Raw genomic sequence first — 20875 nt, 5'->3', positions numbered from 1 at the left:
AAAGTTACAACGGGCTGGAATCATATTGAACGGCCCAGATGAAGCTACTGGGCTTAATCTCGATAGGCCGTAACGGGCTGTGAGTTAGCGGGCCGTAAATGGGCTATATACGAACAGGCCGTTAACAGGCTTTCCGCGGGCCGGCCCGTTACCTTTTGACCAAGTCAAACGGGCTGACCTTTTCACCGGAATGGGCCTCTATTGGGCCGTGCCACGTGTCGACCTATCATAGGCGCCTCCTATCCAATGAATGGATGACATCTGTCCCAACGGTGAGCCGACACGTGTTTCCTCCGACCAATGACAATTTTACACGTGGAAAATCCTCATTGGTCCGGGCTGTTAACGGGTTATCGGATCAAAAAACGAACCCGATAGCTTAACGACGAACCGTTACAGTGGATGCCACATGTCAGTCACCCTTGACGAAAGCACTTCTATGACGCGCGATTTATCGTCATGGAAGTGGACACTTCCGTGATGATAATTTTGGTAATGTCATGGAACACTTCTACGACAGCACAGGTATGACTATCTTGATTCTGTCATAAAATCGTCATGGATGTACATGCATAACAGAAAAGGTGACCTACTGTGACAAACACGTATCATCACGGAAGTGTATTTTTTTGTAGTGCGGGTAGCTCCCACATTACATTGCGAAGAAGAGAATTGATCTAGTTAATGCAGTAAACCTGGAAAAAAAATCAAAACAAGCCAGATTAAGAAACCCCGATGAAAACCACACATGCACAACTGAAAAGCAGATGACTCCAAGTTTTAAACAGAGTTCCGTAAGTTTTGGTAACAATTGCATAAACAATTTTTTTGTGGGGTGCATAAACAAAGTTATTGTTTCGAAGTTTCAAATATCGCCCAACCATTACCCATGGAATAGTACATACCATTAGCCCTAAGGATCGAAGTCCAAAAGGCCATTTTTGGGGTATTACCGTTGCTTCTCTAAAAACAAGCATTAGAAAAATACTTAATTAGCCTTTGAACTCTTTGTTAACCATGATGTTTTCACCCGTAACAATTCTCTAGACTACTAGGATCCTGTAACCCTAGACCCCGATATCCTTAAGCTGGGGTCAGACTAGTCTATAGGAACAATACCCAAGAACCTAGAGTTTCATATTTAATCCCTCGATCATCTTTGTAACCCCTATACACAATCAATACAACTGAGCATTAGGGTTTTACCTCCGCAGTGTGGGCTTGAACCTAGAAAGAAACTTCTATGTTTCCCATTCGATCTACTCGTCCGGCCAGGATGACCTATCGAGGGATCTATCGAAAACAACTCAGACAATCGCATCTTTTGATGGCATGGCCAAGCGGTAAAGCAGGGGACTGCAATTGAAATCTGTCAAGGTAATGAGGCAATTAAATCAACCTATTCCTTCTATAAGTTGGTCCTGGTAGAGTTTTCCATGAGTCATCAATGTGGAATGGACCGAGTGCAATATGTAAACCTCACATCAGTAAAGACTAGTGATTCCATGACGTTTCTTCCCCGGTGTTGTTGTCCTTGTCTTTTGTTGTTCTTTCAGCACGAGTAAGCATGAGATCAGGTTTGCTCCTCTGGATCCTTGTTCTCAGCTGGACGCATATTGGCTTTGATTACCAAAGTGTGCCGCGTAAATCAGTTGAAAGAGAATATGGGGAATCATCGACTTATCATGGAAACAAACACATGGTGCTGGATGGTGGGCGTGCTCACTATTTTGACGGAGAGCCTCAACGATGGGGCTCCTTCAGGGAGGACACTACTGTGCACACGGCGCCTCTCGGGAGGCTGAGACGGGAAAACAAGGATGCGACTATATCTCACTTATAGCAAGGCAATCTTCCGACTCGCTGAAGCATCTACAGCCGCGCAAGCGTATGGGTCGGCCTAGTGCGCGGGAGGCAACTAAATGAATATATCACAAAAAATCATATTGCAAATATTTTTAAAAATATTAACCAAGATTTGATAAAATGTTAAATGTAGACAGAGAAAATGTTTCTCGTGTATACGGAAAATGTATACAAAAATATATAATGTGTGTGCAAAAGTTGATCATGTATTTAATTTTTTTAATTCAAACATATGAAAAAATGTTTAAAAAGTATTTAATTTTTTTAATAAAGCATTTAAAAAATGTTAAGTGTGCATAGAAAAATGCTGGCTATGTATTAAAAAAAGTTAAATGTTTATAGAAAAATGTTGACCATGTATCCATAAAATGTTAAACTTGTATTTGAAAAATGTTAATCAAGAATTTAAAAAAATATATGTGTATAGAAAAGATGTTGACCATGTATCCATAAAATGTTAAATTTGTATTTAAAAAATGTGAATCAAGTAGCATTGAAAAAAATATTAAATGTGCATAGGAAATATGTGGATCATGTATTCATAAAATGTTAATCAAGTATTTAAAAATGTTAATCAAGCATTCAAAAAAATGTACAGGAAAAATGTTGACCATGTATTGAAAAAAATGTTCAACTTGTATTTGAAAAATGTTGATCAAGAACTTGAAAAAACTGTAAAATGTGTATAGAAAAAATGTTGACCATGTATTCAAATAATATTAATATGATATTTTAAAAATGTTAATCAAACATTTAAAAAATGTTAAATGTATATAGGAAAATGTTGACCATGTATTCGATAAAGGTCAATCTTGCATTTAAAAAATATTAAATGTGTACAAGAAAAATGTGCTCCCTCCGTCCTATAATATAAGAGTATTTTTGACACTACACTATTGTGAAAAATCCTCTGATATTATGGGACCGAAGGAGTATTAGATATATAGCAACAATGTGTATAGGAAAACAATGAAAACCTGAGAGAAAACAAAAGAAAACCAATGAAAAAAGAGAGAAAAAATGAAGAAAAAATAAATAATAGAAAAAAGCTAGTGAAAACCGAAAAAGAAACAAATAAAACCAAGAAAAATAATGAAAATAAAAACCAAAAATAGAAAAAAAACGAAGAAAAACCGGCGGCACAAGAAAAAAACCAAAAAAAAACCTAGAAACCAGTAGAAAATCGTATCTTTTTCTTTTAACAAGGTGGCGACCTACTAATTTAACACAAAGCCTGAGCGCCCTTTTTTGTTCAGTCTAATTTCTTTTATGTATGCGCAAATGGGCCGGCCCGCAACTGTAGACATTTCAGGCGAGACCGAAGGAAGACTCGTGACCTTGTGCATACCTAAAAGAAATTAGATTGAAATGCCTACAGTTGCGAGTCTTCCTTCGGTCTCGCCCGAAATGTGCGGGCCGGCCCATTTGTGGAAAAACGAATGGAGTGATGTAGCCGTGGATTTTTAGGGCTTGGTACTGAAGAAAAGAGCCTGGGCTGGGCCGTCGACGCCGACGGGCCACCCATTAACATACTACCCGTAAAGATGTTGATCCTCGAAAAAAAGGAAAGGGTACACAATCTACCTACCCCCATGTACCATGATCTTGCCTCCTTTCTAAACGAAAGAATGATCTCACTCCCACCACATACACACCTCAATTATTAGTATACTATACTAGTTAACTATTGACAATACAATTAACTACCAGCAGTGAAAGAGAGAATGTGAAATTGGGGCAATCGATCAGGGAATGTCGGCGCTAGATGGGTGAGTGGTCAAGGAACCCGTGCAACAAAACACCGCTCTTTTTTAACATAGTACAAAGCAGATGCCCACATACAGTGGAACGTCTTCTCCTCGCTGAATGAACATCGTCGAAAAAATGCGACCACCACGGCCAAGTCTAGAATTCGAACCCTGGTGGGCTGGTCCCATCAGAAGAAACCTAACCATCATCTGAGGTAAGTTCAATTCGCCCAACAAAACACTGCTATCCTCGTCTAGTAAAAAGGGATACGCTTGATTCTCAGAAAGAGAGCAAAGGCAAAGGGTACACAACCCACCTACCCCATGTACCACGATCTTGCTTCCTTACAACAACAAAAAAATATCTCGCTCCCACCACACACACACACACACACACAGCTCAATTAGTAGGAGTATATAATTAACTAGTGGCACCATTAACTACCAGCAGTGAAGTAGAGAATGTGAAACCAGTAAGATCAAGGAATGTCGGCGCTAGCATAGCAGCAGCTGCTAGCTGGTGCCCTCCGCTCTCTCTGTGTGGTGATGATGGCGCCGATCTAGCCAGCCAGCCAGCCAGCCAGCAGGATTAGATGCTTTACCCAATTCTGACTTTTGTGTCCGCTTCCCTCCCTTTTCTATTCGTCTCCGCGCTTCATGCATGCAGCTTCCTCCCCCACATTCTACTCAACCATGCCAATGATCCCATCTCTGCAGGTCTTGTTTATTCGGTGGCTAATCTAATCTAATCATCTCTTTCGGTCGGTCGCCAACGACTCACATGCCGTCCCCGCCCGCGAAATCATACATACGGACACAAGCTAGCAAGCTAGCAAAGCTAGGGACAACTGGGCCGATTTGGAGTGGTAGGTAAAGGCGCCGCTTTCGCGTTGCAGACCCTGGAAAACGATCCGTCGATTGGGGCTTGCTTTCTTCTTCAGAAGATGATCGTTTTTTGGGTTAAACGTTAACAATACACGTCCGCTGTTTTCCGGTGGCTTACAGGTAGGTTTGATCCACGTGCGTCCCGTTGCATTGGTGAAATGTTGTCATACTAGTTCTGTTTGTGGTGGAGAACTGTCTGGATGCAGAAAGTCGAATTGTAAAATGGGGGGAGTTGCCACAAATTGGCAAATGTGTGTATTCCTCCCTTCCCGTTCAAGTTAATCGGTTCAGCTGATCAGCAATCATTTCACATTGGGAACCATGTCATGTGGCCTTTTGCATAGCTTTATGTCTTGTTCATGGACGGCCTTTGCATAAATTTACCTAGGTAGGTTTGAAACTGCTTTCCACTTTCCCTCCTCCTAAAAAAGGGGGGAATGATCATTTGACTATCTGTGTGTATGTAAGACACGCACACTCTCTCCCTCTCTCTCGGTAGCCCCTATTAGTGTCTGCCTCTTAGATCGTCCTACCGCCACCACCTCTTTCCACATTGTTGTATTGCTTTGGGCGGCAATGGGAATGCCTCTTCGGCAAATCTCTTGCTCCCCAATCCTCCTCTCACATCGGTCGCCCCTAAATCCTTCATCGCCACACCATCGCCCTTGCCTTCTTCTTTGCCTCCGATTACGCGGCTCTCGCACTATCAGGCCTAGCTTTGCTTCACCGCCTCCTAATTCCAACAATTGCTATTGTCTCCTCTACCGGTTTGTCGAACCACCTAAGAACCGCTCGAACGCTGCACAAGGCTTGCACAGTTTCCAAACAGGGTCGGCGGGGGGAGGGGGGGCTCCTACTAAAATGGATTTCTTCTACGTACTAATGTGCGCAAGTAAAACGTGCGGAGGGTATATGTGCAACTTTGCCATGTGACCAAGAGTGGAGCACAGAAGCAAGAAGAGACCGTACACACGCACGTACCGAAGCGGCGAAACGTGGAGCTGCGCACCTGCGTGCAAGGCAAAAAAGAAGGGCTAGCAGGCAATGGCGAGAAAAGGCTCAAATCAAAGCCCAGACAAGCAAGTGCTACTCAGCACCACCCACGTTTGATTGTGCGCCCCAATTATTATCCCACTCCCCCTTCGGCTCACCGGCTGCTACGCTGGACTGCCCATAAAATACCACAGACCACTTTAGTATACTATACAGTATTATTATCATGCCTTCCCTTCCCTCCCTGGAATAAAAGATTACGTACCACTGATTGATCGTGTAGCTGATCTAACCCCCTGCCACTTCGGTGCTGGTTGTCCCTCGTGCGTCACCGGTCACTCGCTCTAATCATGCCGCTTAAACTAACCCACGACACCCTGCCAGCCAGTGTGTAAACCAATTAAATTACCAGGAGTCACACGTACACTTGTGGATGCTATAATAATGGCCTGTTCATCTAATCTACCCACCGTTTTGAGTCATCCAAGGGTATAAAATTCAGCCCTGAAGTGCTAATCCACGCACTCTTATGTTTATCTTTTCTGGTTGCTTTCATGCAACCAAAGATTGGCCAACACTTTGCTCCATCTTCCTTAAAAGATGAACAATCGTTTCATCTGCCACGTCCTCCTGTTCTGCTCATAAGATAAGCGGGACAAAGGTAGATTAGTTGCGGACCGGATATTTTATGAGAAAACACATTTTAAAAGATTTAATCGCGGTGCATTCAATCTTATGATGTAAAATCATAGGATGGGCTGGCTTGATCTCTCTTCGTGCGAATTTTCAAGCTATAATTTTGAAAAATGTTTTTACGATTTTTTTCAATCTAATACATCATTTTTATTTGGCTCTCATTATTTTATGTTTCTCTCTGATGTTATTTCACCATTAGGCGGTAAAGCGAAAGATATTTCGAGTTGAGACTGTGTCAATGTAATTCTCTCTTACAAATATACCGAATGGGTAAAGTTTATAATAGTATGACATGATTGAACTTATAATTTAAAAAACAAGTAGTGAAGACTAAGTTAAGAAAAAGAACAATGTCATTTCACCCTTGGGAGAAGAGTGAAAAGTGCATATAAAGTCCCAACAATATTCCGGAGGTGCCAAGTTGATCCTAATATTACAAAAGATCATACATGAATCTTACACGTATTTTAGCTGATTCACCACGGATCATATCTACCACATGACAATTTGAAGAAACTTTTGGTATGCCCCAAACATCCCAAACACACAGAAGATCATCCTTCACAACGCTACGAGCTCCTCTATCTTCTTCATCACCTCGGTCATCTCACCGTTGATGCTGCAGATCTGGTTCAGTGCGGGGATAACCTCAAATCCCTTGTCCTCATCCTCCTCCAGTTCTTCCTTCTCGTTTTCTGTAGTTACTCCCCCCCCCCCCCCCCCCCCGCGTCCAACTATCTAAAATTTGGATACCAACCGATGCAAAATAATCAACATAGTTATCTTGTTCATTTTTCGGTAGTAGAGATTGGAACCATCATGACCCCTTAGTTAAAATCCCAAGCTCGGAAAGGACCATAAATGTATTGGCAAATGAGGATTAGGGCACTTGTAAATGTCAATGTCAATTGGACAATGTCAAGCTCGAAACCTAAGCAAAACTAATTCAACAATGTCAATTCTTACGGGGATTAGTGCACTTGTATAACACCCGGTTGGGATTCGACACTAGTTTTATGATATCACACTTGATTGTCCTACAGTGGCAACAATAAGCCAATGGCAACCATAGCACCAGCGGTAGCGCTCCTTTCTCCTTCTTGCCTCATGTCTTTGCCGACAACTTAGCATGGAGAGATTAGGGGTGGCATGGATGAAAGAAGAAGAAACCCAAGCAGTGGAAGAACGTAGAATTGCCCAATTGCCGCCGATGGAGAATGTCATGTTTTGTCTCCCTATTTTGACATGGTGGTTGCGATAAGAGATGAGTTGCACTAGATAGGACCGCGATGAATCACTTGCGCAATTGTAGGATCTGACAAACACTCGCTTGAAATCGGGACTAGCCAACTTTAAAATAACAAAATAATAACGACGCCTCCAATGCATTTCCGTCTTTTGGAAGGAAAAGTAGGCACTATGATGTTGACTACCAAAACAAAGTCACAGTCATCCCCTACTTCTCCTACCACAAAATTCTTGAAGAAAGCGAACTAAACTCCAACAAAAAAAATCATCATATTCCTCTCCACCGACGAGGACCAATGGAATTAAGAAAAGAGGACGGTGCAAAGAAAAGGATAGCGGTGAGAGACGAGCTGGGCCAGAAAGGACGACAATGAATCACTCAAACATCTAGTCCTTGGACAATGCATGCAAGGTGCCTAGAGAAATAACTCTATTTTTCTTTAAGCATCTGTGCTTTTTTAAAATGAAATTACCTCGGTCTGCATCGGTGCTTATTTTCAGAGAATAGAAGTTTGTTTAGGCATCCCTCCTGCACCATTAAGCATGGATGCTTACTAAAAACTTGATTTATTGTACACACTCGCCTAAAATTGGGACCAAACTTAGACATCTTCAAAAGAGTGGGTACGTGTTGAGCCCATGGGCATATGGACCCACTTTCCAAAAAAGAAGCATAGTAAACACGTTTTAAAATGTCGCAAAATTCAAAAGAAAATTTCATGCATACATCTTCGCAACATGTGTGCGTGGCACAAAGTTTTGGGAAAAAAAATCTCTTTTGGTTTTGCCTTTGCAAAAAAAAAAAAAAAATTCAGTGCTTCTGAATAGCGTTTCACGACACATTTTTCTTTGTCTTTTTTGCATAGGCCAAAGAAAGAGTCGCTTTTCCTCGAAACTTTCCGTGCACACGTAGAATGTGACGATGTAAGAGTGAGACTTTTTTTCAGAATTTTTTGGCATGTAGAAATAAGTTTTAAAAAATGGGTTCATATGTCCGTGAGTTCGTCCATCCACTTGTTGTGTTCAAAATCAAAATAATAACGGCGCCTCCGATGCATTCCAACCTTTTTCAGAAGGAGAGGAGAAAAGTACTAGGGACCATGATGTGGACTAAAACAAAGTCACAGTCACCCCCCTCCCTCCTTCCAGAAAACACTGAAAAATCAAACTAAAATTCCACGACAAAAAAGAAACGCATCCCGTATTCCCATCCCATTCCCCTCCACCGACGAGGAGGCGACGAATTTAGAAAAGGCGGACGGCGCAAAGAAAAAAGGAAAGGAAAAGGAGCTGCAAGCCAATCAACCACGCACTTGTTAAACAAACAAACGGCGGGGCTTAATGCGCTCTTAGTAACTATGACAATTGATTAATTAATTAACTAACCCAGCTGAGCCGAGCTGGTACGCTAATCTGGAGTATAGTAAAGTTCTGGCTGTGGCTGCGCTGTGTGCGTCGTCTCCCCTCTCCCATTGTTTAATCTCCGGTGCCGCGTCCCTGTCCGGCCACCGGGTGGTGGTTCGCGTCCGGGTTGGCCGAGCCGCGAAAGCGACCTCCCCTCCTCCCCCCGCCTCCTCCTCCTCTTCCACCCCCCGTCGCCAAGAACCCACCCCGCACCCCCCTCTCTCCTCCCCCCTGACGCCCCCGCCCCGTGCAGCTCGCCCCCCTTCCCGTCCGTCCGGATTCTCCCTGAGGTGCGCCAGCAAGCTGCTTAATTTCTCTGCTGCTTGGACTAGTTTTTGTGTGGCTAATTGGCCGTATGCTTCTCGATTGCGGCGCTGCGCGTGGCGGTGCCAGCTTTTCGGGCGATTCTGGCCTGGCCGTGGCGTGGCGTGGCGGCGCAGGGCTCGAGCCCTGATTAAAGCCGTTTGTTTTCCTGGGGCGCCGCGCCGTGCAGCCGAATGATTGTCTGTTTGCTTGCTTTCTTGTTCGCTTGCCACAGCTCCGGTTTGAAAGTTGAAATCCCCCCTCCTCTCGCTGTTTCCGGCCTACCGTTGCTCAACTGGATCCCTGGTTTTGCGGCCGCGCGGCTGGATCCAAGAACCGGCCTCCCGGGGATTGCTTGCCGGAGCGGAGCAGGTGGACTCTTGCCTTCGTCGGCTTCAGTATTCTGAGTTGAATTGTCCATTGCGTTGAATTGAAGTTTGAATTTATACTTGTCCCCTTGTTCCTTGTCGGGCATAGAAGTTTGCGCCGCTTCTCCGGAGAATCCGGACGGGATTCCTGCCTTGTCCCGCTCGGTTTGGAGAAGCCATCCTCTCGGCTCCCCTGATTCATTTCGTTCATCCGCATGGTTATTACGCTGACCAGTAGTATCATCGGTGCAGCCTCTGTTCGACCATTTGGCTCAGTAGCCTTCTGCAATCACATCAGCTCTGCTACTTTGATTCTGTCGGTGTTCTTGCGATTCTGCTCTGTGGGTGAGTGGTGTCTTCCCAAGATGGGCCTTGGTAGATAGGATTCGTGGTCCTGACCACTTTCTCTCCCACCAATTTAGCACAATTGTCCTGCACAAGTATTCGGTGGAGTTCACTTTGGCATCCTGTTCCTCTTTATCTCGCGGAATATATCCCTTGGGTGCGCCAGAGATTTTGGTGGCGTTTGTTCCCCTGTGTCGCCCTCTTCTGTTTGCAGCTCATTTGGATCCGCTTTCTTGGTGATCTTCTCCTGGATCCGTTCCTGTATTGACTAATCTTGCGTGTTCTTGCTAGAATTATCAAGTAATTGCTTCCATCTTAATATCTTATGCTTGTAGATTTGTAGTAAATGCTTCTAGTTTGGTGAGAAGTAGTTCTTGTTGGAGCAAAGCTGGAACCGTTCCAGGCCCCATGCACCCGTCATCTAGCTGTTACATTGTCTGGTTCATTCCGAGAAACCAGCATTTATTTGGCTTGCGTTTGGCGCACATCTCATTTACACTGCTTGCTGCTTTGCTTCGCAATCAGGCCAGCTAGGACATCACACGTGAACTGGGGATAATGGCGGGTGGTGGCACTCAGCAGAGCCTCAGGAAGTACCTCGGTGCCCTCAAGGACACCACAACCGTGAGCCTGGCGAAAGTGAACAGCGATTACAAGGTCGGGCCACTTTTATGATTCCTTTGAATGTTGAATTGTGTTTGAAGCTTTCCATCTTTGAACCTCTGCTTCCGTCGTGCTTCACTCACTGCTGGATTACCATTTCTTCGGGACAACAGGAACTGGACATTGCGATTGTGAAGGCCACCAACCATAGCGAGCGTCCATCGAGGGAGAAGTACATAAGAGGTAATGCTTTCATCATTTGAAGTTTTGAACCATCTACAATTTTGTAAAAAATTGAGCATGTGTGCAAATCCAACTGAATATATGCCAGAACAAACTATTTCAACGAAAAACACTGTTCTGCTTCAAGTTTCATTCGCTTACGATTACATACATTTGTCCTGGTATTTGCATTGCGGACACGCTAATTTTCTCTCTGATTATGAGTAGATATCTTTTACAACTGCCGTCACTCACATGTTTATTTGGTTTGCAGAAATTTTCCTTTCCATCTCTGCCGCAAGGCCAAGGGCTGATGTAGCTTACTGCATTCATGCTCTAGCGAGGCGTCTTTCAAAGACACGGAACTGGGCGGTATGGATTTATTTCTTCCATTTACGATGGTCAAATACAATGCCGTCGTCTTTGTTTTCTTATGACTGCTGTTCTGTTAGAATGTACTAGTTCTCTTTTTGTATCAAAAACCCTTTTTACATATTGTATCTCGGTGCAATCTTTGTAAACTTTGTGATGTTCATAAGGCTATGGTAAAATGTATACTCTTACTTTTTATAAAACCTGAAATGCCTAAACTTCAAATTTTGTACTGATATGTACTTGGGTTGGGATGGATGGTTTGTCCTGGCATGCTTGTGAGCTGGAGATTTCTATTGTACTTAATTATGCAAAATGATTCTCTATACACTCTCCATATTTAATTTCAAATTCAGGTTCAGATCTGAAATTTTCCTGTTGAACTAACATATCTCCTCCCCCATGGTGCTTAATTCTGAGTGACATGTTATATTCTAACTTCTGAGGGCCATAATATATTGTTTGAACTTTAGCAAATCAACTTGTCGATTCTTTATTTATTTTCCTACAAGGAAAAACTTTATTTTAATGGTGGATGGTTTCCTTGTTTTATTTGTAATGTTTTTCATGGGTGATGCAATAAAGAACTTATAAACATTCTTTGCCTGGTTATTTTTATTCCTCAGGTTGCACTAAAGACATTAATTGTCATACATCGTGCCCTTCGAGAAGTTGACCCCACGTTCCGTGAAGAGCTTATTAATTATGGCAGATCTAGATCACATATGCTAAACATGGCCTACTTTAAGGATGATTCTAGTTCAGGAGGTACTAATTGCTAGTAGTTTTGTTATGCCGACATGACATTCATACTAGTACTGTCATTTGTATACATATACTGGAAATTCCAATTTTGAGAACTTTTCATGATTGTTTGCTCTCTACTTGTTGGTTCAGCTTGGGATTATTCTGCATGGGTACGCACTTATGCTTCATATTTGGAAGAGAGACTTGAATGTTTCCGAGTGCTGAAGTATGATGTGGAGTCAGATCCTCCGGTATGTACACCAGGCTAGTCTCCCCTCAACAGCAAAATAACCATAAATACACTGCTAGTCCTACTTATTCCTCTTAACTGCATCTATGAGACTTTCTTTAATTGTTGATATAATTATGTGGAGCATGCTTCATGTGCTTAAAGAATAACTAGATCAAATTTTTCAATGCATAATAGATAGTACTCCCTGAAACCAAACTTACACTAGTTACTTTATCCTATTTGAAATATACGTCAACATAAAATGTTTGTGTTACAACAGTTCAGTTTCGCATCTAAGTTTCTATGGAAAATTCTGATATCTGCAGAGGACTCGGGATCTTGATACTGTTGGTGTGCTAGATCATCTGCCACCACTGCAGCAACTTCTTTTCCGGCTTCTTGCTTGCCAGGTAACGAGCTATGTGCCGACCACAATTTCTTTAATTTCACCAAATCCTTTCTTCATGTGATGTTCTTGACATGTTAAATACGAATTACTGAAATTTTGCAGCCACAAGGGGCATCATCTTATAATGTTATAATTCAGCATGCGCTTTCAATGGTAAGTAGGATGCTCGCTTCCTCTGTTTCTTATTTTGTGATGTCACACGTGTTTCATTTTTAGGCATTGTATATAAGTGGTTTGGCATTCAATGATTTTGTTTCATGCATTACTGAAAGGTTGCTCTGGAGAGTGTCAAGATCTACACTGCCATTAGTGATGGGACAATAAATCTTGTTGACAAGGTGAACTTTCTGTGCTGTCACTTAGGATAAGTTTGTGAAACTTCTAAATCGCTAGCTATTTTTATTATGTTGCCCATCCAATTTACACCTCATTACCTGTTGCAGTTCTTTGAAATGCAAAGAAATGACGCTGTTAGGGCCCTTGATATATACAAAAGAGCAACTAACCAGGTAAAACTCATATCCCTTCTCTGTTGCTGATCCACTATTACATTGTTCATTGGTTTTCCTCCCCTGTTTATAGCAACACAACTAAAATTCCTTTTATCGAATGAACATAACTCAAAATCCTTGCACGTATAAAGGGAACTTGATTATCTGTTAGCACTTAGGAGACAATAGGAAGACAATGGGATAACCTACTAATTATTGTAGACAAACTATTGCTTCAGTGCTTGATTGATGAAAACTGTAAAGAAAAAAAATCTTAGGGCAGCCATGTCAGCCCATTCGAGCTATTGCTTCTCCATATGATATCTCTCTTTAATGAGGATTAGTTATATGCATTCTCAAGCAAGTGTTGACCATGGGGATTCAACAACTTCTGTTTAATTTGTTTTTTTAGATACCTGTGTATGGTATATTAATAAAACCCATCATAAAAGCATGTTTTTCCCCTTCAACCTCATCAGCTCCGCTGATGCTGATTGATTTTAAAACTGAAATTCTGAACCACTGATTTAATCCATGTGAACTGTGTTGAATAAGAATATGTAATCTAACTGATATCGTTGGATTTTCATCCTCTCTTTTTCTTTTTTTTTTTCAGTCTGAGAGATTGTCGGAATTTTATGAAGTGTGTAAAACAATACACGTGGCACGTGGTGAGAAGTTCTTGAAAATTGAACAGGTTCGTAACATACTTGATTTGCAAGTCTTTGGTATCTGTTTTCCATGTTAGCAAGCAGCTGACAGCGTTCTGTTCATAACTTCTACAGCCTCCGGCATCATTCATGCAAACTATGGAGGAATATGTGAGGGATGCTCCCGCGATGAAAGATAAGGTTCGGAAACTGTTTAAAACCAGAACTTTGTTATAGATAGGGATGTGTAGATATCAAGTAAGACATCATGATTTAGATATCAGAATCTCCACTATCAGGAGGACAATGAATTTAGGTCAGAACTAGTTCCTGACAAACTAACTAGCATTTGTTGGGTACTTCTGTTATCTGGGTTGCTAGTCAGTTCTCTATGCTTCGTTTCAGTTAGCTTTCTAGTAACAGTGTCTGTTAGAGCCGAGTGAATATATTAGAGAAGTGCAGCTAAATTCAAGTTCTGTATGCTGGTTGCTGCATGAGCCTTAAGCAAAAAAGAAAAGAAAGTTGCATGTTCATCCTAGTAAATGATTAGCATGATCAGGTATGTGTAATTGCACATAATTTGGAACTTCTCATGTAATGCAAATTGATAGGAGTTACTTGGCCCTGCAACTATTTCGATCATTTCCTTTTCATGATTTTCCTTATGTGTTCTTGTTGAGTTTGCTCTGAGCCCATTTGATTTATTTTCAGGCAATACTGGCTATAGAATACAACAAAGAGCCAGAGGAGGAAGTCAAGCCAACTTCACCGCCCCCGGTTTCAGAACCCGAAGTGGAACAAGAGCCGGAGCCCGAACCAGAACCAGAGCCAGTAAAAGAGGAAGCACCTGCTGCTGAACCAACAGACTTGCTGGTAACATACTGTGCTACACTGCTACTCACAAAGAGGTCACTACCCATGCATGCATAGATTCTGCTAACACTTCCTTTGCTTGTCAGGGTCTGAATGAAACACACCCTGCTGTGGCCGAGATAGATGAGAGGAACGCTCTAGCGCTGGCAATTGTTCCAATAGGTACACATTTATTTCTCTCCTGTGAACTGAAACAGGTGTTCTTTTTATCGCTTGGAATCTGGTCAATGCACAGCCCTTAAATTTTTTTTGGTCGCTGCAGATGACGTGCCCCAGGCCGCTCCTGCTTTTGAAAATGGAGTCACAGGCTGGGAGCTGGCCCTTGTCACTGCACCCAGCTCAAATGAAACTGCCGTCGCTTCAGGCAAAAAATTGGTATGATACATTTTCCTATAGATGCAACAATTATACCCTGTCTTGCTGATCATCCTTTGGTCATACTAAACTTGGCTCCTTTTGCAGGCTGGTGGACTGGACTTGCTCACCCTTGACAGCCTATACGAAGACGCGAACCGACGAGCGAGCCAGCCCGCAAGCTACAACCCCTGGGAGACCACCGGTGCTGCCCCGGCCCCGATGATGCAACAGCCAGCAGCAATGCAGGACCCGTTCTACGGCTCGAACGGGTACGCGACGCCCCATGCGGTGCAGATGGCCGCCATGGCCCACCAGCAGCAGGCTTTCATGCTTCAGCAGCAGATGATGATGGCCAGCCACCACCCTCAGGCACAACAATACCACCAGGCACAGGCGGCCCCAGCGAACCCATTCGGCGCGAACCCGTTTGCGCCCGCGGGAGCCCAACACCCTTACGGTGGCGCTGGCACTGGGATGATGCCCCTCCACGCTGTCCAGGGCAGTGCGTACACCGGGCTGATCTAGCCGGTGGTTCACAGATGAAAACTTTGTTCTGCCCATGTTCTTTTTTCTTGGCTGCCATTGTGACGGCTTTGTAGCTCAGGTAGGAAGGGGGGAGTGACACGGCCGTTGATCGGGAGCAAAGGAGTGTAGCTGGTTCGTCGGATTCGGATCGGTCCGTGTAGGCGCTTGTGTATTTTGTATATGGCGTTTTTCGTATGTGCAGGTGAGTCTGGGGGATATATATACGTCGGGGGATTGGATTATTCATGGATGTTTGGTGCGATGATGAACAATAATGTGACGATTCTTTGTAGTGTAATGGAAGAACGGTGATGTTCTTGTGCAACATATATATTGCCTCCTGTTGCTCTGCGAACCACTGTTTTCTTTTCTAGATTCAATTACGAACGAATATGTTGATTCATTTGTGGATTTGCTAGCAGTCACTTAGTTGATTCCAATTCGTGAACAATTGATTTCACTTACAAAATAGTTCTCTTGTTGCAACATTGGATTGATTTTGTTTTCATGGGCATCAACTTGTACCCCCATACTAATAGTTTTCGATGTGCACAACATTGCTAGTTCTTTTTGTTTCTTTCAAGACTCACAACTGTGATAGATATAGTGCTTAACAAATGATTCTAATTGCAAGATTGGTTTGGCTCGTTTTTGTGAGTATTAACGTGTACTCCTATGCTAACTATCTTTAATGTTCACAACAATGTTAGTGCCTTTTCTGTCTTTGTAACGCATACATAATACATTTGCTATTATCTAGTCATACGGAAAAAACCATTGCATACATTATATTGAAAAAAAATTACATGAACGTCGTCAAACAGAAAACTCATCTTAATAATAATATAATAGACTAATAGTCTTACAAATATAATCAGTCAAAAAAAAAATCATAACAAAAAAATTTAAAAGGCACATGTCCTAGGAAAATCCTTCAATTACAAATCCCTAACTGATTTTCCTATTTGCGCGTGACGACAGACACATAGCGAAGCTCAACCGATCCCATGAACAATCTGCCACCTTTCCTCTCCACCACCTCAGTCGGCCTCACACCCTTCGGTCCCCGCATCTCCTTGATTATTTTTCTGTCAGTGTCGATCCTCAATGCTAGCAGGTGGCTATCGACGCCAAAGGGGAGCTCAGCCTTCTCACGGTGTAGTGCCACCCAATATCCTCCTCTCTTGTCAGGCCTCACATTGTCTGGGTAGCCAGGGAGGTCGACGAATAGCTCCATCATGCCCGTCTTGGAGCCCTTGATCCAGTATCGTAGCAGCTTATACGGCCGGTCGACAAGATAATTAGATGTGTCTGATCAACGCCCCCCTAATTTCATAGGGGTTGGGCCCCTTCGCCCCACCAGTCTAATAATAATGCTCCATGTTACGTTACACAGAACACATAACAAATTTTAAGTAGGTCTAGCGTTATCTATTTTGAGCTCTATCCATTTTCCTGTTTTCAGATTTTTCCCGCTTTGATCTTTTATCCCTTTCTGTACTTTCCACAATTACATAATTTATTATAAATTTGTATAAGAAATGTTCACGCGGTAATTTCTTTTTCAAATGATAAGTGTCACACGTCATGTGCATGTCACTCCGGTCCTGATGTTTTTCGATGCCTATTCTAGTCACGCAAGGATGGCAAGTTTCGGTGACACACGTTAAGTTTTTGTCAAAAGTAAACTGAAATACGAAAGTTGTCATGCTTGGCAACTAAACTTGTCATCCTCGCGTCATTAAACTTGCCGTCGAAAACGTTATGAGTTGTCATGTGCTCGTACCCGACGTTCGGTATTTTTTTACCCTCACGTTCAGTATCAGGGTCCATTTCCTTTTACCATTCTACACAAAGTTGTTTTTTCTTGCAAATTAGTGAGCCTGGTCAATGATCAAACTAGTGTCTGGTCCCGGGATCCTGATTCCGATAAAGGGTTTCCCCCCGCTTTATATTATAAAGCAAACACCCGATACATCCGATACATCCAGCTCGCTGGGGCCGCATCACAGATAAGCCCAAAAGAAAAACAATAAGAAGAAAGAGAAATAAATGCCGACACCGGCAGATCAACGAAGAAAGGAAGACCGGCAACAGCTGCACCCTCCGAAGAAGTACCACCACGCTCCCAGCATCACGAAGCGCCGCGCACCAAGCAACACCTTGAAGAAGGAATGCGGCGATGCCGCCATTGTTGCCCGAACAAGTTCTAGGGTTTCCCCGGTACGCGAGGGATAGTGGGGAAGGGATATACCCGATGCCCCTCAGGAAGTTCCGACGGCGTCCGCAGGCGTCATTGCATCGGTGCCGAACAGGGCGACAGGGATTTCTCATGATCCACAACCACCACCACCACCCCAGACACTTCGTAGTGCACCACCCACGCAGCCACCCACCAGCATGTGCCACCACGGTTACCGGACCACCCTCTCCGTCTCTCTGGAGCTGCCAACACGAGGCCTGGAGAGGGAAAGGAGAGAACGGCCACGAGAGCGACCACTACTCGTCCGGTGGGAGGGAACATCCTCCATCGCAAGAGCGAAGCCGACCGGACGCGGCGACGAGGACTTGCCAGGCCCTACGGCTCGGCCGGGCCCACGTGGGCCCGGACAGTCCCTGTCACCGCGCTACAACTCGCCGACCAACGAAGTTCTTGCCGCCTGTCGGTGTCAAAACCAGCGGATCTCGGGTAGGGGGTCCCGAACTGTGCGTCTAAGGTCGATGGTAACAGGAGACAGGGGACACAATGTTTACCCAGGTTCGGGCCCTCTCTATGGAGGTAATACCCTACTTCCTGCTTGATTGATCTTGATGAATATGAGTATTACAAGAGTTGATCTACCACGAGATCGTAATGACTAAACCCTAAAAGTCTAGCCTGTATGACTATGGCTATATCTCTTTTCCTACGGACCTAGCCCTCCGGTTTATATAGACACCGGAGGGGACTAGGGTTGTACAAAGTTGGTTACAGAGAAGGGAATCTTCATATTTGATTGCTAAGCTTGCCTTCCATGCCAAGGAGAGTCCTATCCGGAAACGGGTGAGAGTCTTCGGTCTTCATATCTTTGCAGCCCATCAATCCAGCCCATGGCTAACAGGCCGGACGCCCGAGGACCCCTTAGTCCAGGACTCCCTCAGTAGCCCCTGAACCAGGCTTCAATGACGAGGTGTCCGGCGCGCAGATTGTCTTCGGCATTGCAAGGGGGGTTCTCCTTCTCGAATACTCCAAGATAGTCTTCGGATGCAACGAACGTGTCCGGATCTACAACACAAGTACCACACACACAGCCGTAGAGAGTATAATATTTCACGAGTCCAATCTGCCGACAACTTTTTGTAACGTGACATCACGCTTGCCTAGTCATTATTTCGAACCGTTTCCTGTCCTGCCGTTCCACGTTTCGAGGCGCGGTTTTTACTGGCATGTCTTGTCAAGGCAGAGATCGTGTCCCCTTATTGCGGGATTCTCATCAATACGAGCATGGGTAACCCAACCGCTCCATTGGAAAGATTCCTTAGGAATAGGCGGGCTTTCAGGCTTAGGAGGAGGCGTTCGATACCCGTTGCCTTTATAAAGGAGCCAAGGGCCGTCTCTTTTTATGCCAAACCTTTCCTCAGCCTTTCCAACTTCAAGTTCTAGCGTCCAAGGTTCGACTTCATTGTCCCAAGCTTCCCAATCATGTCCGGACCCAGCCCTCAGGGCCGATGGGTGGCTTCCTCCGTTACAGAGGAGGATATTGCGAAGCTTCGGGCGGCCAGATACCTGACCGCAGAGATCCCCCACAGGCTTCCTACTCAAGGACAGGTTATTCCGACCCCCAGAACCGGCGAGAGGGTCATATTCATCTCCCACTTCCTCCGAGGGCTAGGGTTCGCTCTTCACCCCTTCGTCTGGGGGTTCATGTTTTATTACGGACTGAATTTTCACGATCTAGCTCCAGATTCTTTCCTCCACGTCTCGGCGTTTATCATTACGTGTGAGGCCTTCCTCCGAATTCCCCCACACTTCGGCTTATGGCTCAAGACCTTTAGTGTGACGCCGAAGGTGGTCGACGGGAAACAAACGGAGTGCGGCGGTGCTGTAGTGAGCAAGCTTACCAATACTCACTGGCCAAAAGGCTCTTTCACCGAAACTTCCAACCAATGGCAGCGGGAGTGGTTTTACATCACAGAACCCCGCGGTACCAAGTGGGCCGCTATACCTGCGTTTCGTTCTGGCCCTCTGTTACAGCTTGCATCATGGATTAATAAGGGACTGGACTGGGGATCAGTTGATGAAGTGCAGACTCTACAGAGCCGCATCCGAACTCTCCTCGAGAGGGACATTGATCTTGTCAACGTGATTCAAGTAATGCTAATCCGCCGAACCCTGCCATGTTAGCGTAGGCCTCTCCGCATGTGGGAGTTTAATCCAGAAGGACCATGAACCCTCCAACATTTCTTCGGCACTACGCACAAAGGAATGTGGAAGTTGTTTTTGGGAAACGAAAACAGTGGCCGGACACCACCGAGGACCTTGGCCTCGATTGCAACCATCCGGATACCTTGGTAAGCACTCAACTTCTGAACACTTTGTGGTTAAGTATGCCGTAATACGTTACTGAACATACTATCTTCCTCCAGGGCTGGATAAAGAAAGCGGAGCGTATTAGGTGTTCGGCCCCCCTTCCCGAAGACTCAGCGGATCCCATACTAACGAGGATGCTGGCCCCGGCGCCGTACCAGGTGCCTGCGAAGGAAGACAAGACGGAGAGCGTGAAGGCCAAAGGTGGCCTCCCTTCCGAGGGTACATCAGACACCGTGCCCGGGGAGATCAAGATTCCCCCGCCCGAAGGCCAAAGTGAAGGAGAAGCCAACATTCCCTCTCCCCATGGTAAGAAAAGGGCCGCCCCGAAGGTTGGGAGGAAACGGCTCCAAAGCGAGGCAAGATGCTCCCGCTGGGTGGCCCGGGCTTGGAGGGCGACGTCATCGCGCGGTCCCATGGAGAGGACAAGTCTTCAGGCAAACCATAAGTGAACAAGGGTGTTTTAAAAAATATCCCGTCCCTTTCTTGTGACCAAGGTAACATCTAGAATATATGTTTTTTGCAGCTCGGCGAACAATCTTCAGCAATCCTCTTCCTCGGGGGACCTTCTCCCAGAGATGATGGAAAGCGAGACGCCTCCACCAGTCTCCTCGCCCAATAGGGCGGACAACCTTGAGGTGTCGTCGCGAAGGGTCTCTCCTGATCAACAAGTGGTGTGAGGGATGGTAAAGACACAACCCGTAGGTAATACTTCGGTAGCCCAGAGTCCGGGGGCCGACAACAAAGGCCCCGAGCTGTCCGGCCTACGGCCGGAGACAATCACAGGGACGAATAAACGGATCCCTTCAAAGGGAGGCCGTACTCCTACGGCAGCTTCCAGAGATCCCGAAGAGCCGGATGTATTGACGAACATGCTGCAAAAGGCGTTCGTCTCAGAGGAACATCGTACCTTGATGGGTACGGTGGTTGAAAGGGTTCTATCCGCGAAAAGCGGATTGAATGAAGCCTTC

The 20875-nt window shown here is 44.7% G+C and overlaps 1 protein-coding gene across 4 annotated transcripts; it reads left to right on the top strand.

Annotated features, from left to right (window-relative positions):
* The first annotated feature begins 8888 nt into the window (after nt 1–8888).
* LOC109745706 (putative clathrin assembly protein At5g35200) lies at nt 8889–15664 on the top strand. 4 transcript variants are annotated; one of them, XM_020304823.4, is made up of 17 exons: nt 8948–9130; nt 10192–10291; nt 10382–10513; nt 10633–10702; nt 10956–11053; nt 11680–11821; nt 11951–12051; nt 12359–12442; nt 12544–12594; nt 12714–12779; nt 12885–12950; nt 13549–13629; nt 13718–13783; nt 14294–14455; nt 14542–14617; nt 14718–14830; nt 14918–15664. In XM_020304823.4, the coding sequence occupies exons 3-17, from the start codon at nt 10415–10417 to the stop codon at nt 15335–15337; spliced, it is 1695 nt and encodes a 564-aa protein (XP_020160412.1). In that variant the 5' UTR covers nt 8948–9130; nt 10192–10291; nt 10382–10414; the 3' UTR covers nt 15338–15664. The 4 variants fall into 4 exon arrangements, with proteins under 4 accessions (XP_020160411.1, XP_020160412.1, XP_073359681.1 ...); XM_073503580.1 differs by lacking the exon at nt 10192–10291 and adding an exon at nt 9234–9515 and having other exon boundaries at nt 9050–9130; XM_073503581.1 differs by lacking the exon at nt 8948–9130 and adding an exon at nt 9234–10092.
* The last annotated feature ends 5211 nt before the right edge of the window (nt 15665–20875 follow it).

The sequence above is a fragment of the Aegilops tauschii genome, chromosome 7, assembly GCF_002575655.3.
Source record: "Aegilops tauschii subsp. strangulata cultivar AL8/78 chromosome 7, Aet v6.0, whole genome shotgun sequence".
Taxonomy (NCBI): Eukaryota; Viridiplantae; Streptophyta; class Magnoliopsida; order Poales; family Poaceae; genus Aegilops; species Aegilops tauschii.
This window is presented reverse-complemented; position numbering and strand designations above follow the sequence as displayed.

Coding starts and splice junctions, on each gene's coding strand:
- LOC109745706 (XM_020304822.4), top strand. CDS start 10,415: ATGGCGGGTGGTGGCACTCAGCAGAGCCTCAGGAAGTACCTCGGTGCC. Junction 11,822..11,950: donor GGATGATTCTAGTTCAGGAG/GTACTAATTGCT, acceptor TTGTTGGTTCAG/CTTGGGATTATTCTGCATGG. Junction 12,595..12,713: donor TTCAGCATGCGCTTTCAATG/GTAAGTAGGATG, acceptor CATTACTGAAAG/GTTGCTCTGGAGAGTGTCAA.